The sequence below is a fragment of the Furipterus horrens genome, unplaced genomic scaffold (genome assembly GCF_987537825.1).
Source record: "Furipterus horrens unplaced genomic scaffold, mFurHor1.1.pri manual_scaffold_2, whole genome shotgun sequence".
Classification (NCBI taxonomy): Eukaryota; Metazoa; Chordata; class Mammalia; order Chiroptera; family Furipteridae; genus Furipterus; species Furipterus horrens.
The window spans coordinates 4518218-4532561 of NW_028327172.1; the positions used below are offsets into that span (position 1 = coordinate 4518218).

The window sequence follows — 14344 nt, forward strand, 5'->3', positions numbered from 1 at the left end:
TAGAGGTGAAAGATGCAAAAGGGCGAAGATTTAAAAGATACTGGGAACCCATATTCCCCACCCCTTTTCCCAAAACACAAAGGTATGTCCTCCCATTTACTCAACCCAACCATCTCAAAGTTATAGGACCCTGAAAATCAGAAATCCACAAAAAGCAAAGCATGAGTAGACTACAGGATTAACACAGGTGGTATAATTTAAGAGTAGAGGGAATTTTAAAAGTCTGCAAGAAGAAAGTGACAAATGATTTAGCTTTGTAGCTCAGTCTGGCTTAAACAATGAAAAAGCCTGAGGGCTGAGAAGACATGCATAGTGATTGTCTAGGCAAGGTCACATTGAAGAACTTCAGCTACAATACAGAGAACATCAACACTGGCCCCAAGAGCACAATGAGCTGTTTCTCACAGGAACCCTCACTGGAAAGAAAGATGACAGAAAGCCACACTGACAAACAATACAAATACAAATACACAGGCCTACAATCAACCAACACTCCATTTTCCAGGGTAATAACCAGAGCTCTAAGCTTGTTAGGTTGGCCCTCAGATAACCCACCCTCACTGCAGACAAGTGACAAGAAACCTAGCAAACTCCCCCTTCCAGTCCTGCAAAGAAATGAAAAGGAGCAGCAAAGCACCTGAAAGCAAAGCAGGAAGCAGAAATAAAAGAAAAAGAGCTATGGCCCCAGTGCCCTGCTGAGATCACCCCAGTAAGGATCCAATCGATCCACAAGAGTTCATGGTTATAGACTATCCATATGCTTTTGCCCACTGTGCAGAGAGAACATCCGGGGCAACTACTTTGTCACGGGCAAATTCACAAGCCATGGAAGGAAGCAGAAGACAACCCACCTGGATTCCATGACACACGCACATCCCGAAAATTGCCTTACCCCAAGGATCATCAGTAGGTTGTCTCGTGACCACCCTACCCAATGAGTCTTCTTCCATTCATCCATCATTAAATCCAAGTCTCCCATCTTGTCCCTGGCTGGAACTTTTTTTTCACCCAGGTCCTCTCAACCCCCAGCCCCTAAATATAAGTACAGAAAGGATCTTCAATTCCTCACCCTGTTCCAGCACCTCAACCCATTCCCGGAGTCTACCATGACAGCTTCAAATATAAACCCAGCAAGTAAACATCTGGAAACGCTAAAGAATGGACATAGGGAAAGTGAGTATCAGGTGACCATGATGGTAGGGGACGGGCAGGACGCAGGAAGGACACTCCATGGTGATGTTCAACAGGCGAAGCATCGGGTCTGTGACCGGACTCTCCCATACCTTCTTCCAATGGCCCCGCCCCCCCTTTCCAACCACAGGGCAGAATCAGACACAGACATCACCCCACCCCACTACTGGTTCCTTTTCGGGTTCCAGCCCCAGCACTCACTCGAGCCCATGGCCTAAAGGATCCACTTGCCTCATAAGCACCAAAGCAGCCCATTCCCCACTTCTCACTTGAGAAGCCAAACCCCAGAACCATGCTGCTGGAGCACGGGTTGCTTCTCAACTGGAAACAAGCCAGGGAAAACGTTCACACACAGGCAGAGGAAAATGGGCAATAAATTTACTGCATCCGGGTGTGATTAACACAATTCGAGGGCTGAAGACACCCAAGCAACTTGATCTGGACTCTCCATTCCTAAGGATGGCAGACCAGCAGGCCAACGATGAGCTAAATCCCACTGGGCAGCAGGGAAAGCATTCTAATTTCCATGTTCAATCCCCCTTCCTCATCTGCTCTGGGTTCTCTGGTTGCCTTCCATTTGGCTGTCACGTCTTCCTGGATGTCAAACTGGCTCCTCTGAAACTGAGTGCAATCAAGACAATGACAACCAGGTTTCCAAACTGCAAATTGCCCCAAGTTTTATTTGTAGTCCATACAAAAGGGAAAAAAAATTAGGTTTTCTAACACCACCTACTTGGGGAGATAGGGAAGTGGGACTGTGCCACTCTGCATCAGCTAGAACATCAGGCATCAGTAGGAATTTGGACATACACCAACTGACTGTTCCAACAGGAATTCAGTCTCAACACAGTCTAGGACAGTCAGAGCCCTGAATTGCTGGCACAGCTTGGCGCACAGGAAACGGTTAAGCTGATCCTTTCCTGGCCTCCCTCATATCTAAGAAGAAAAAGGCGCTGCCGACCTCAGCTGCAGGTTGCTTCCCCATCCAGACGACCTTAAATATCGCGCACAAAAATAAAAGGGAGCCCAGGAAAAATAAAAACATAAAAGAAATTCCCATCCTGGGGAGATGGGAGGCGGGGAGAGGGGAAACCGCAGATCTAGAGCCAAGAGCACGATTTGCTGCTGAGGCGAAGGAACAAAGTAGGTTACTGCCGAACACTCAAATGGATCGTCTCCTGGGGAAGACCCACGTGGTAGAAGGGATGAAAAAACCACACGCAGGAGAGGTACGGGCCACTGGTTATAACCTGGGTCTGCACCCTCCCCCACTTCTCTACTCCCCTCCCAGTGGTGCCCCATCCCAGGTCGGCCCTACATGCGGCGCTGGTAGCCAGAGTGCATCTGAGCTGCCCGCAGGTAATCATTATAGGAGCCCGAATAGCGTGCGTAATCGGAATGGGCATCGGGCAGGCGACGGTAATCCAGCGAGGACTTTGTCGGCGAGCGGCGGAATGAAAGCTGCGACTCTGATAAACGGCGGTAATCAGAGAGCTCGGCTAAACGCCGGTCGGAACCATACCTAGTCGAGAGAAGAAGACAGTTGGTGAATGAGACAATTGAGGGGAGGGCTCCAGGTGTGCATGGGGGAGATGCCAATGGGGATAGGGAGGGTGTGATCAGACTGGTCTCCAACACACAAGACTTGTCAGAAGGCTCATCACCCTATCCAGGGGAAGAAATCAAGCCTGGTTCAACTCAGTGGGAAACCAAGCCCGCCACTGAAGCCCTCCCTTCTGAACTGGCCGAGGTGGATTTTGGTCCGCTTTCCCAAACCACAAACTATTCCCACCCCAGGGCCCTGCACAGAAAGACTGTTGTTTATCAGTAGAACGGCGGACGAAAGCAAGGTCCCCAACTTCCCACAGAGTGGACGCACCTCATATACCTTGCCTTCAGCCAATGAGTGCCAAAGGGACTACTCTTTCAGACCTACCCCCACCACAGCCAGGACAACCACGTAACAGGTTTAAGGATCCTACAGACAGTGGGAAAGGCTATGGGCCACAAGCTTGCAGGCGGCAGCTCCAATGGCAGTTGGGCTCACCTAGACAGGTGACACTTTTCCCAGCCTGACTAGCTGATACCACCCCAGTCTGAGCACTATGCTCCACCTGAACCCTGGTGACCAGGGAAGTTCACACACATCAACCCCTCAGCCTCTGGACATCCCACAGGATTAGAGAAGACCGAGGGAGGGGCCAGTGGCTCCAGTTTCCCCTCCCATGCCAACCTCAGCCCCTTGCCCCAAGCCCCAGCTTGGGGCAGAGGCGGGGGGGCATACAGTACCTTTTTGACATGGCGACAGCCTTTTTGTAGGGATCGTCGTAGCTGGCCCGGGGTGGGGAGAGGCGGGTACGCTCATAGGGCGGCGGGGTGCTGTTGGCGTTGGCAACGGCCCCCTGGGACATGGACAGGTAGGCTGCAGACGGCTGACCTGCCCCATCGTAGGCATTGCCCGGCTGGCCACGGTACGAGGCAGCAGCCTGGGGATGCTGCTGGGCAGCATAAGAAGCAGCCAATGAAGCTGACTGAGTGCGGTAAGGACCTGCCAGGGTGGCAGAAGGCTGGGCCCCATAGGCAGCTGCAGCACCATAAGAGCCAGTGGCCGCAGCAGCTGACTGAGCCCCATAAGAGCCTGACAGGCCCATTGATGCCTGAGCCCCATAATTATTCAGCTGGGCCTGAACAACTGGCTGGGCCCCATAGGACCCAGCCATCGGGGTGCCGGCTTGTGCAGCATAGGCGGCTGGCTGGCCGGCATACGCGGCAGCTGTAGCTGGCTGTGCCACATAGGCAGCAGGCTGGGAAGAGTAGGAAGCAGCCTGTTGTGCAGCATATGGGGCGGACTGGGCATTATAAGAGGCTGAGGGCTGGGCATTGTAAGAAGCTGCCTGGGCCCCATACGCCAGTGAGGAGGCTGCAGACTGGGCCCCATAGGAAGCTGCCTGGGCCCCATAGGAAGCTGCTCCCTGGGCATTGTAGGAGGCGGCAGCTGCACGAACCCCATAGGACGAGGCAGCCTGCGCACCATAAGAGGATGGCTGGTTACCATAGGCCAGGGAGGAGCCCTGAGCCCCATAGGAGTTGAGCGAGGAAGCCGCAGCTGGCTGACCCCCATAGGAGGAAAGGGCCGAGGCCGAGGGCTGGGCTCCACCATATGGGCCAAGCGAGGAAGCTGCGGCAGACTGGGAGCTAGGGCTGGCCAACTGGCCCCTGTATGGGGCCCCAAGGGAGACAGAGGGCTGAGCGCGGTAAGAGGCTGCCTGGGCTGCCATGGGCTGAGTCCGATAGCCGACACCCAAAGAGGCAGAAGGCTGGGCCCTGTAGGCAGCTCCCAGCGACACTGAGGGCTGGGCCCTGTAGGCGGCTGGCTGGGCCGTCAAAGGAGCCACATAGGAGGCTCTGGGAGGTGAACGGCGCATGGGGCTGCGGTCGCGACCAAAGAAGGGTGGTGTGGGCTGACGGCCTTGCCCATCAAAGCCACCAGTGCTGTTGCCAAAGGCCTGATGGTAGTCGAAAGTGGCAGCGAAGCCACCAGCTCCAGGGAATGCCGTATCCCCAGCCCCTGGTTTCTTGGTCTTGTCCCCAGACTGGATAGCCAGGCCAGGCCCCTTCTTCTGACCCTTGGTTGAGAGTTCCACGTTGATGCGCTTGCCCTTCACTTCTTTGCCGTTGAGCTGCGCGATGGCGGCTTTGGCATCTGCTTCCTTCTCCATGTGAACAAACGCATAGTCTGATAAAGCAGCAGACAGAGGGTTAGCAATTAGGGGGGTAGGGCATGCTACCCAACGGGTCCCAAATTGGACACACCAACAGCACCCAGCTGTTGCCAACTACCTCCAGGCCTCCAAACCCTCCTCTCCACGAGTTATGTCATATAATGTGGTTCCCATATAACAAAGTTTCTGACTGTCCCAAGAAGCCATCTTTGCCTGTGGTCTTCTCCCATTCTTCCCTTTCCCCCTGCCACCTCACCCAACTTCCTGGTGAGAGAAGAAAGAGCAAAGATGAACTGCAACACAGGATAAAAATCTTCACAGCTCCTGTAAGTATAAACCAGCAGAAAAAAAAAACGCAGAAAGGGTGCCTGGATCACTTAATAATTCAGTATTCTCTAAGGTCACCAAATACTATTGCTCCACCTTTGAGGCTTAACTCTCAAACCCTGGAAATGACCTCTTATGTCTTGGCATGACCAGTATCTCATCCTAGGGGCCAATTAAGCCAACAGAGCTAGACTGCAATGTGCAGTGCATGAAATTTCTCCAAAATGATCTCTCCCTTTCCCACAGTACTTCCCAGTTCCCAAAGCGCTTTCATGCTCACAGGTGGGCAAACATGCTCAAAGAATTGATATGGCTTGCCCCAAATCAAAACGTGTTAGAGCCATGAACAGAATCCCAGCTCTCCATGCCCTTCACTACACCAGTCTACCCCCAAGAAGTCAATGTATATGGCAGGACTATGTAATAGGACTAAAAAGGGGAGAAGCTGGACCCCGTGTAAACCAACGAGGTACAGGAATGCAAACTGAGCCTCCTGGCTGAGATCAGGCTCAAGCCTCCTCCCACAAGCTACATTACATCCTCCACCAGGTTCTTCTTTAAGGGGCAAAGGTATACCTTACCCCTTGGGCCCGTGTTCACAGAGCAAACTGTTTAGAGGAAAGATCTGGTTTCTCAGCTTCAAAGAAGCTGCTGCAATTACTGCAGCACGCTAGCTCTGCTAAACAGGTTACCCCTGAGGTCCTCATTCAAGATCTGAATGAGCTTTGGTGGGATAGACTATAAGACAGGATGTTGATCTCAAAGACCTATGCATCTAGAAAGAAAATTTTAGGAAGGGGACAGGTGGGAAGAAATTCTTGTTCACATCTAAACTCACAAACCACGATGGTACAAAGAGGATATGAAGAACAATGGTAAGACCACGATTGTGAGAAATAAGGCCATGCACTTCACCCCACCCGGACCTATGGCAATGTTAAGATATAGTCCAGTACCAGGACCCCATCTCTCGTAACACCAGTTTAAGAAGTTAAGAACTTCCTGAATGAAATTACTAAGGTCCCATTCTTGAAGATAAGAATTCCCTTTAAATCGGCTCTAAATAAGTGTCCTAATTTCTAGAAACTTCCACATACTGGGATGCCCTCTCTTGCTGCTCCTACAGAGAAAGTCATTTTCCTGGATCTAAGGCAATGCCACCAACCAGCTCCCATGAGAATAAAAATTTAATCAACAGGTATAAGTCAGAAGTATGGTACAGCACAAGGAATCCTTGGCTAGGAGCTAAAAGGCTTCATTTACAGATCCAGATTATCACTGACTTGCTATAAGCCCTTAAGGAACTTTGATTTATTTTTTCACCTGACAAATTTGTCCTACCTACCTCAGAGTTAGAAGATTCAAATGAGAATATACAAGTGCCTGGTAAAATAAAAATAATTATATAGCCCTGGCTGGTGTGGCTCAGTGGATTGAACACCGGCCTGAGAATCAAAAGGTCACCAGTTTGATTCCCAGTCAGTGCATATGCCTGGGATGCAGCCCAGGTCCCCTGCTGGAGCTGTGTAAGAGGCAACTGATCGATGTTTCTCTCCCTCCCTTCCCCTTTCTCTAAAAATAAGTAAATAAAAATAATTTCTTAAATACTTATATAAAGAATTATGATTATTCAAGCCTAGAAATAGGCTTATTTCCCTCCAGAATATTATCTGTCATCTCTAATAAAACACCAGAGATACAATGCCACAGCCCTGGCCAGGTACCTCAGTTGATACGAGCGTTATCCCAATATATCAAGGTTGTGGGTTTGATCTCCAGTCAGGGCATATACAAGAATCAACCAATGAATGCATAAATAAGTGAACAACAAATCAATCCATGTTTCTCTCTCTCTCCCCCTCCTTCCCTCCCTCCTATCCCTAAAATCAATAAAAAATAAATAAATAGCGATACAATGCTAACTGTGCTTGAGAACTTAGAACCAGCTATCACAACTCTCAGTTCTCACACTTGGCCAGAACCTGATTCCTTATCTACCAAGTGTGAAATGCTACAGTGTTCCTTCCAGCCTAGCCACAGGGCACTAGAACTATCCTTTGATCTCTCACCCCCACTTTGGATAAAGAGAGCCAAAAATAGATGCCCGTGGTGGGAGATCTCTTTAAAAAGAAGAGGCTGAGTTGACCCTCAGGAGAATGGCAAAACCACCAGGAGCTTGTAGGCAGATTAAGGGGAATGGGAAAAAACCTCCAGGCACCACGAGGGAATAATAAAGAAGCATATTATATCCCTGGCTAACCTGAAACTAGAATGAGCTAGGGAAAAGAACACCCAACAAAAAAATTTTTCATGTGTTTACAAGAGCAACAAGGCATCCCACTATCTACTCCCTATTTAGTTGAGTTCTATCAAGGGATCAAGTTGAGAAATTTGAAAACTGAGATTTCACATGCGCAATTCAGCAATTCAGTTGACAGCTCAACTGATTTTTTTTAAGCCATCAGATAAGATTGTAACCAGTTTAAATCAGAAATTTCCTAAGCCTGATACGTGAGGGAATAGGCTGTCCAGCTGACTCAATCACATCAGGCTAACTAATCCTATCAGTGAAAAGCCAAACACAGACCTAACACTATCGAAGATTCCTGGAACCCATCTACTAGGAGAATAAAGAAAAAAACAAGACTTCGAGAACTCCAGAGACCTGGAGAGAGTTCAGGAAACGGTGACCTCTGAAGGAAATCCATTGCACTTAAAGGGACTAGCAAGCAATGTTTTAGAGATCGCCTAATGGTTTGGTGGCATTATAATTCCTCCAGTACCAAGTTAAGAGAATCCAGAAAAATTAGTATTCCTATCCTGAGAAGAGCAAAAAACTCTTAACTTGAAACCAGAGCTGTGTTGTGTGTTGGAGAAAAGAGTGGCCACCCACAAAAAAGGAGGAGACAATTTCCTCCTCTGCCTTTCAGACTCCCCTGAGGTCTAGAAGGTTCCCAGCTGTAAGGGACTCTCCTACTTCATCTTTGAACACCAAAAGAATGTAGCTGTGGAGAGTGGTTATAATCTGCTGTTGTTATGGAAATTTTTACTCTACAAATCAAGTCATATCTAAGTTCCTGGGGTAACCAAGCAACTCTGGTTTTTTTTCCCCCTGTGAAATAAAACAGAACTGGTTGTCCTGTCCTGTGCCAAGCTTCTGTGCTTTTCCAAGGCCTGACAGCCAAGCACAAGATTCAGTAAAATGCCCATTCCCATCCCAAGAAATAAGCTATTTATAGAGCCAGAGCTAGTTTCTTCTACTACATTTCCAACTTAAAAACCTCACTTTCCTTCATCCCGCAGACACAGAAAGGCACGCGTGAAAAATACGACGTTCAAATCTTTCCCAGTCTCTTATACCAAAGTGTTACGCATCAGCAAACAACGAACAGCTGACGACCACTCCCTGAAGAAGTCAAGGCATTTCTACTACTCAAACATTTACAAAGGGACAAAATGCACAGAACTTTCTATCACAAGGGGTCAATCGAGAGTTCTAAAAATCACATGCAGTTGTACACTTCACCCTGCCTCCCACGGCCACTTAAGTGTCCATCCCAAGCAAATTTAGGCAAATTTTCTGATTGTTCTACCATCTGAAAGCCAGCTTCTTGACTAACAAGTTCCATGGAGACTGTCCCTGAAGATACTAGTTTCTAGACTCCAATCTAGTAGCCACCCTGCCTAAGAACCACAAAAGAAAAACAGTAGGTCAATTAAACACAGCACTCTCATAATAAGCCATACATCCCCATCCATTTTCTGGCCAGGTGCCCAATCTGAGGCCCTTCCCACTCTTTTAAACGAAAGCAAGAATCCGTGCGCCATACAGCCTGCCTCAAAGCAGGGGAGTCCGATTCCGGATAGTCGTGAACTTGCATAACCTGAGTTGAGGAAAATAGAATGCAGTATTAATGCAGAACCAGGAAGTGATCCTAGGAGTGGAGACTACAACCCTTTACACTTGCCCCAGTTACGGAAAGGACAAGGAATGCCCCAAAAGATGTCTCTCCGGGACAGCAACTTAAGTATCTTGGTGGGAATTAAATAGCACCTACACCCATATTTATTCTTATCCTCAAAACTTCTCACAGAGGGTCATGAGCACGTACGGATCCAATACCAGGAGTAGGGCATCAGACACTCCCAGGTTGCATCCTCAAAGATGGCAGGGCAAAGTTAACTCTGATCTGCTCCCAAGTGGTACAGAGACCAGCCACACACACAAGGGCTGGCCCACCAAACCCTGCCAACATAAAATAGAGCTTAGGGAATAAGAACCCATACTATGAAAAAAATCAACTAGGTTCCAAAAAAGAGGTCGGGCCGAAATTATGGTGATACATTTTTCCCAAAGTTTAAAAGGCAAACTAGGGATCTGTCTTGAGGATCCGGCTAATCAAGCAAAGACAACTAGTAAGTACATCTGTTTAACCACCGTTTAAGGGATCAAGGAAGACCTCTCACCGACCCCTTCCCACGTTTCCCCTCAGCCACAGAGTAAGCCCCCTTGCAAAATCACCACGCTTATTAAAAGAATGACACTGCCCTGAGGCACAGGTTTAGCAAGTAAAGTCTAAGAAGGGGTCTTTATAAAACAGGCCTCCTTCCACATGCGAGAGATCAGGATTTCCAGTTTATAGATGCAAAATCGAGCCCCAATTAAAAAAACCCAAATTTGAAGGAGCTGGATGCGCAGAGTTGCCACGCCTAACCCACCTAACAATATTGAAAGATCAAAGTGGATCGGAAGGGCCCCCTCCTGTCCCGATGAGTATCTATACCCATGAGTACACCCATGCCACAGAATACTAAAATGACCCCAGCCCAAGAAACGTCCAAGGGCCCCGTTACCTTCCGCTCGGGAGCATTCACCAGGAGGGAACACGAGGGTGGTCTTGGGGCGTCAGCCCCCACCTTTTCCCTCTTCCCTCGCTCTGACCGCCGTCTGGGGAAGTGTAGAGATCTTCCCCGCTCCATGATCCGGCTTGTGCCCGTCACTTCCCAATTTCCGCTCGGTGCCAGGCCCAGGAGAACAGTAGAAGGCGCGCCCCCGGTACACTCGCAAGTCTCTCAGGCGCGTCCCCGGCCCCGTAGTTCGGCCAACAGTGGCCGCCGCACCGCACCGCCCCCGTCCCCCCGAGCCGCTTCCTCCCACTCGTGAATGGTGCCTGGACCGCAGGGGAGGAGGATGGCTCTACCCATTGCGCCCCCAACTCCGACCTCGCTCCCGCGGACTTCTCGCCACCCCCAACCCCCACCTCGCAGTGACCTACCCCCGGGAAAAGGGAATGGCTAACAAGCAAAGTGCCCCGTGCGCGCGCCTTCGCGTTACCTTTCACCACGTCACACTCGATGACGCGTCCGCGGCGCTCGAAGAGGCAGCGCAATTCCTGGCTCGTGCACGCAGCCGACACATTGCCCACGAAAATCTTCCAAGTGTTAAGAGGCCGTGGGCGCGACACCTCCACCACGAGTGTGCGCCCAGGCCGCAGCTCGTGGCCATGCAGGGCCTCGATGGCGCGCAGCGCGCCCGCGTTCTCGCGCATGTGCACGAAGGCGAACTGTTTCATGACGGCGCAGCTCATGACTGTGCCGTAGGGCGCGAAAAGGGCTGCCAGCTCCTCCGGCGTTGTATCCGCCCCATCGACGTTTCCCACGAATATCTTCATTTTGTCGCCGCAACCGCCTTCCCGGAGAGCCTGGACCTCTCCTAAAGCTACAGGCGACACGTCCGCCCAGCCGGCAGTCCTCCCCAGGAATGGCTGGCGACGGAGAACCCCGCCGCGCAGGCGCTCTGATCTAACCAATCAGGACTCGCATTCCGCGCGCCCTGTAGCCAACCAGAGAGTCTGAGAGAAGATTCACGCAAGCGCAGCCAATCCCAGAAGGCCTTGCGCCCGCTCGTTAGTAGAGAGGTGGGAGAGGGAAGAGTGTCCGCGACCAACCGCCACTGCCGGCGGGGGAGGTGGAAGCGGGGGGAGGGAGGGCTGGAGGGACGTAGGCAGTCGAGCGGCCTAGTGCTAGAGCTGGCCTCTGGCCCGGGTGGGGCCGGAACCGGTGGGCCCCAAGGAAAAACTTGGTTCAATCGGAAGTCAGAGCTTCTCCCATTCTGGCAGCTTAAGCCAAACGTGCGTCTGGAGGTGGCAGGAATTAGGTCCACGGGAAGGCCGGGCCTGGCAGGAAAAAACAGAACAAACTCCTTCAATCAGCAAACGGCTCCCGGGACTACCGCCTCTGGGACGGTGCAGGGCGATCTGAGGGAATCTGAAAGGCATCTGCCTCGGGAGAACACATTTCCCGAGGTTGCTGAGGTCCTGGCAGACGCTGGAGACACGAAAGATAAGAGCACGCCTCTGCCTTTGTGGAATTTACAAACGAGAGTTAATGAGATGTAGCTCTTCTGTACGTTCGACATATTCCACATTAAAAAGTTTAATATAAAATGAGATCAAAAGAACTGTCCTTGAGGGAGCAAAAGTCGAGTCTTTAAAAAAGCATAAAACGAAACATTTCAAAGCCCACAGATGTAAATAAAGGTCTTGCCTGTGGGCAGAAGATATCAAAACAAAAGCATGTGACAAACTCGGAAGTATTTGCCTACCTGCTCATTCTACAAATTTTATTGAGCACTTACCATGTGGGCAGCACCGAGAATACAGCAGTGAACAAAAAGTAACAAAACTCCCCACCTTCTTGGAGCTTATATTATAGTGGGGGGACATTAACAAGTAAACATGTAGCCCGTTGGTTAGTGCTAAAGACTTGAAGTAACCAAGGGAGTAACCAAGTCATTTGGAGAAATCATTCCAGTCAGAAAGTACAATAGAAATTTAAAAGGCAAAAGCCTGTTCAAGGAATTACTAGAAGCCAGTATGGCTGGAGGTGGGAAACCAAGTGAATAACAGAGCATAAGGATGGGGGGTGGAGATGGGCGGAAGTGTAGCACCTTGTAGAAGGACTTTGGCTTTCACTCTTAGGCTGGAAGTTACGGAGAGCATAGGGCAGAGGGGTTCATCTGTTAGGACTTTTCCTTGGTTATTTTATTAAGTGTTATATTGCTGCTATTGAAACGGGGGAAAATGCTTTCTATGCCTTTCTGGTATTCAAGATGTCGAAGAGTGGACATGGCGGGTCCTGTGGTGAGAAATTCTGGGTTTTCCTTGGTCCTCCTTTAGGAGCCCTGATCAACTGTGCTGACAGTACAGGAGCCAACAATCTGTATATCATCTCTGTGAAGGGGATCAAGGGACGACTGAACAGACTTCTGGCTGCTGGTGTGGGTGACATGGTGATGGCCACAGTCAAAAAAGGCAAATCAGAGCTCAGAAAGAAGGTGCATCCAGTGGTAGTAATTCGACACAAAAGTCATACTGGAGAAAAGATGGTATGTTTCTTAATTTTGAAGATAATGCAGGGGTCATAGTAAATAATAAAGGGGCAATGAAAGGTTCTGCCATCACGGGGCCAGTTGCAAAGGAGTGTGCAGATTTGTGGTCCAGGTTTGCATCCAGTGCTGGCAGCATTGCATGATTCTCTGATGTGTTTGCAAGAAGAAAATCATTAAAAATTATTTCATACCCCCTGGCGGCTGTGGCTCAGTGGATCGAGCATGTCAGCCTGGGAACCAAGAGTCACTGGTTCGATTCCCAGTCAGGGCACATGACTAGGTTGCACGCCAGGTCCCCAGTTGGGGACATGTGAGAGGCAACTGCACATTGATGTTACTCTTCCTCTCTTTCTCCTTTCCCCTCTCTCTAAAAACAGATAAAGAAAAGAAAATTAAAATAAAGTAACCTTGTAAAAACAAAAATTATTTCCTACCCCCGCCCCCCAAAAAAGAAAGAAATGGGTAAAACAAAGAGAAAACAGTTGTTTGCTCAGAAAAATTACCACTACTAAAAAAATCCAGGTGAGAGATGATGGTGACCTGAATCAGGGTGTTCCAATAGAATTCAGGAGAAGTGGTCAGATTTGACAGCAGAGCTGCAACTGGATACGCATTGTGCAAGAGGAGTCGGAGAGGACAGGGAGCAAGCGGAAGTATTAATTGAGATGGGAACTATTGCAGAACAGATTTTCTGGGGAAGACCAGAAACTCAGTGTTGAACATGATGAGTTTGAGATGCCTCTAAATCATCCAAGTGCAGATACCAATGGCAGATATGTATCTGCTGTTCAGGGCAAAGGGTCTGTGTTGAGGATATAAATTTGTGAATCTAAAGAGCTAATATCTGTATTGTACAAAGAATTCCTACAAATTGATATGGAAAAAAAGATGAGATAAATGAGCCAAGGATATGAACTGACAATTCTATAGGAAAAGAAGGCAGATGAGGCACACATGCAAATATACAGATGACTATGCAGATGATGTAGATAATTTTATTAACCAATGTCACCCCGATAAATTTAATTTTTTTAAAGCGAAAAAAAAATCATTTTCAAATCTTTGTATTTTTGTACTTTTTTAGAGACACCAATGGGGGAAAATTGGAACAACTGTAATTGAACAACCGTAAAATAAAATATTTTAAAAAGAGAAAGCGCAAATGGCCGACAAATAAGAAACTCCATTGGCAATCAGGGGAATGCAATTTCCTGAGAAAATGAGAAATTTTTCATCCCTCAGATTTGCAAGAATATTAGAAGATTTCTATCTATTGCTGGTAACGGTATGAGAAAATACACTCACGCATTGCTGATGATTGTGTGAACTCTGCATCCTTCTTGGGAAGTATTCTGGCAATATTGAAACCTTAAATGTGGTGAACCTTTAACATAATAATCCTACTGGAAATCTGGCCTACAAAGAACTCATCAATAAGGGTATTGGCATAAATTTATTTATTGTAGCACTGTTTGTAGTAGTAAGTGGTGAAAGCAACCTGAATGTCCATTAATAAGGGAATTAGGTATTGCTTTATGATAGAACATTATTGCTATTAAAAATAGTTCAAAACCCCTGACAATGGGAAAAGAGATATCTGATCGGTGGTGTTGCTCTATATCAGTCAGGAGCAAAGCAGACATACAGTCCTTAGTTCATCCTAGCTTGATGCCTGTGTTGGTGGCCAGAGCTATTTCATGCCTGAAGCACATTA

General features: G+C 48.7%; 1 protein-coding gene and 2 pseudogenes across 1 annotated transcript; 2 read left to right on the forward strand and 1 right to left on the reverse strand.

Annotated features, from left to right (window-relative positions):
• Positions 1-1842: 1842 nt before the first annotated feature.
• Positions 1843-11019, reverse strand: RBM14 (RNA binding motif protein 14). The gene is made up of 3 exons (XM_090257960.1): positions 10576-11019; positions 3481-4927; positions 1843-2713 (listed from the first exon to the last, which is right to left on the reverse strand). Exons 1-3 carry the CDS (start codon positions 10910-10912, stop codon positions 2506-2508), a joined length of 1992 nt encoding a protein of 663 aa, XP_090114086.1. The 5' UTR covers positions 10913-11019; the 3' UTR covers positions 1843-2505.
• A 1332-nt stretch (positions 11020-12351) lies between these two features.
• LOC150017446 (large ribosomal subunit protein uL14 pseudogene) lies at positions 12352-12773 on the forward strand (annotated as a pseudogene).
• Positions 12774-14200: 1427 nt separating this feature from the next.
• Positions 14201-14344, forward strand: LOC150017447 (small nucleolar RNA SNORA48; annotated as a pseudogene).

Excerpts from the sequence above, each read along its gene's own strand:
- RBM14 (XM_090257960.1), bottom strand. The coding sequence starts at position 10,912 with ATGAAGATATTCGTGGGAAACGTCGATGGGGCGGATACAACGCCGGAG. Across the intron at positions 4,928-10,575 it reads CGAGTGTGACGTGGTGAAAG|ACTATGCGTTTGTTCACATG; the intron begins GTAACGCGAAGG and ends CTGCTTTATCAG. Across the intron at positions 2,714-3,480 it reads GCTGTCGCCATGTCAAAAAG|GTATGGTTCCGACCGGCGTT; the intron begins GTACTGTATGCC and ends TCTCTCGACTAG.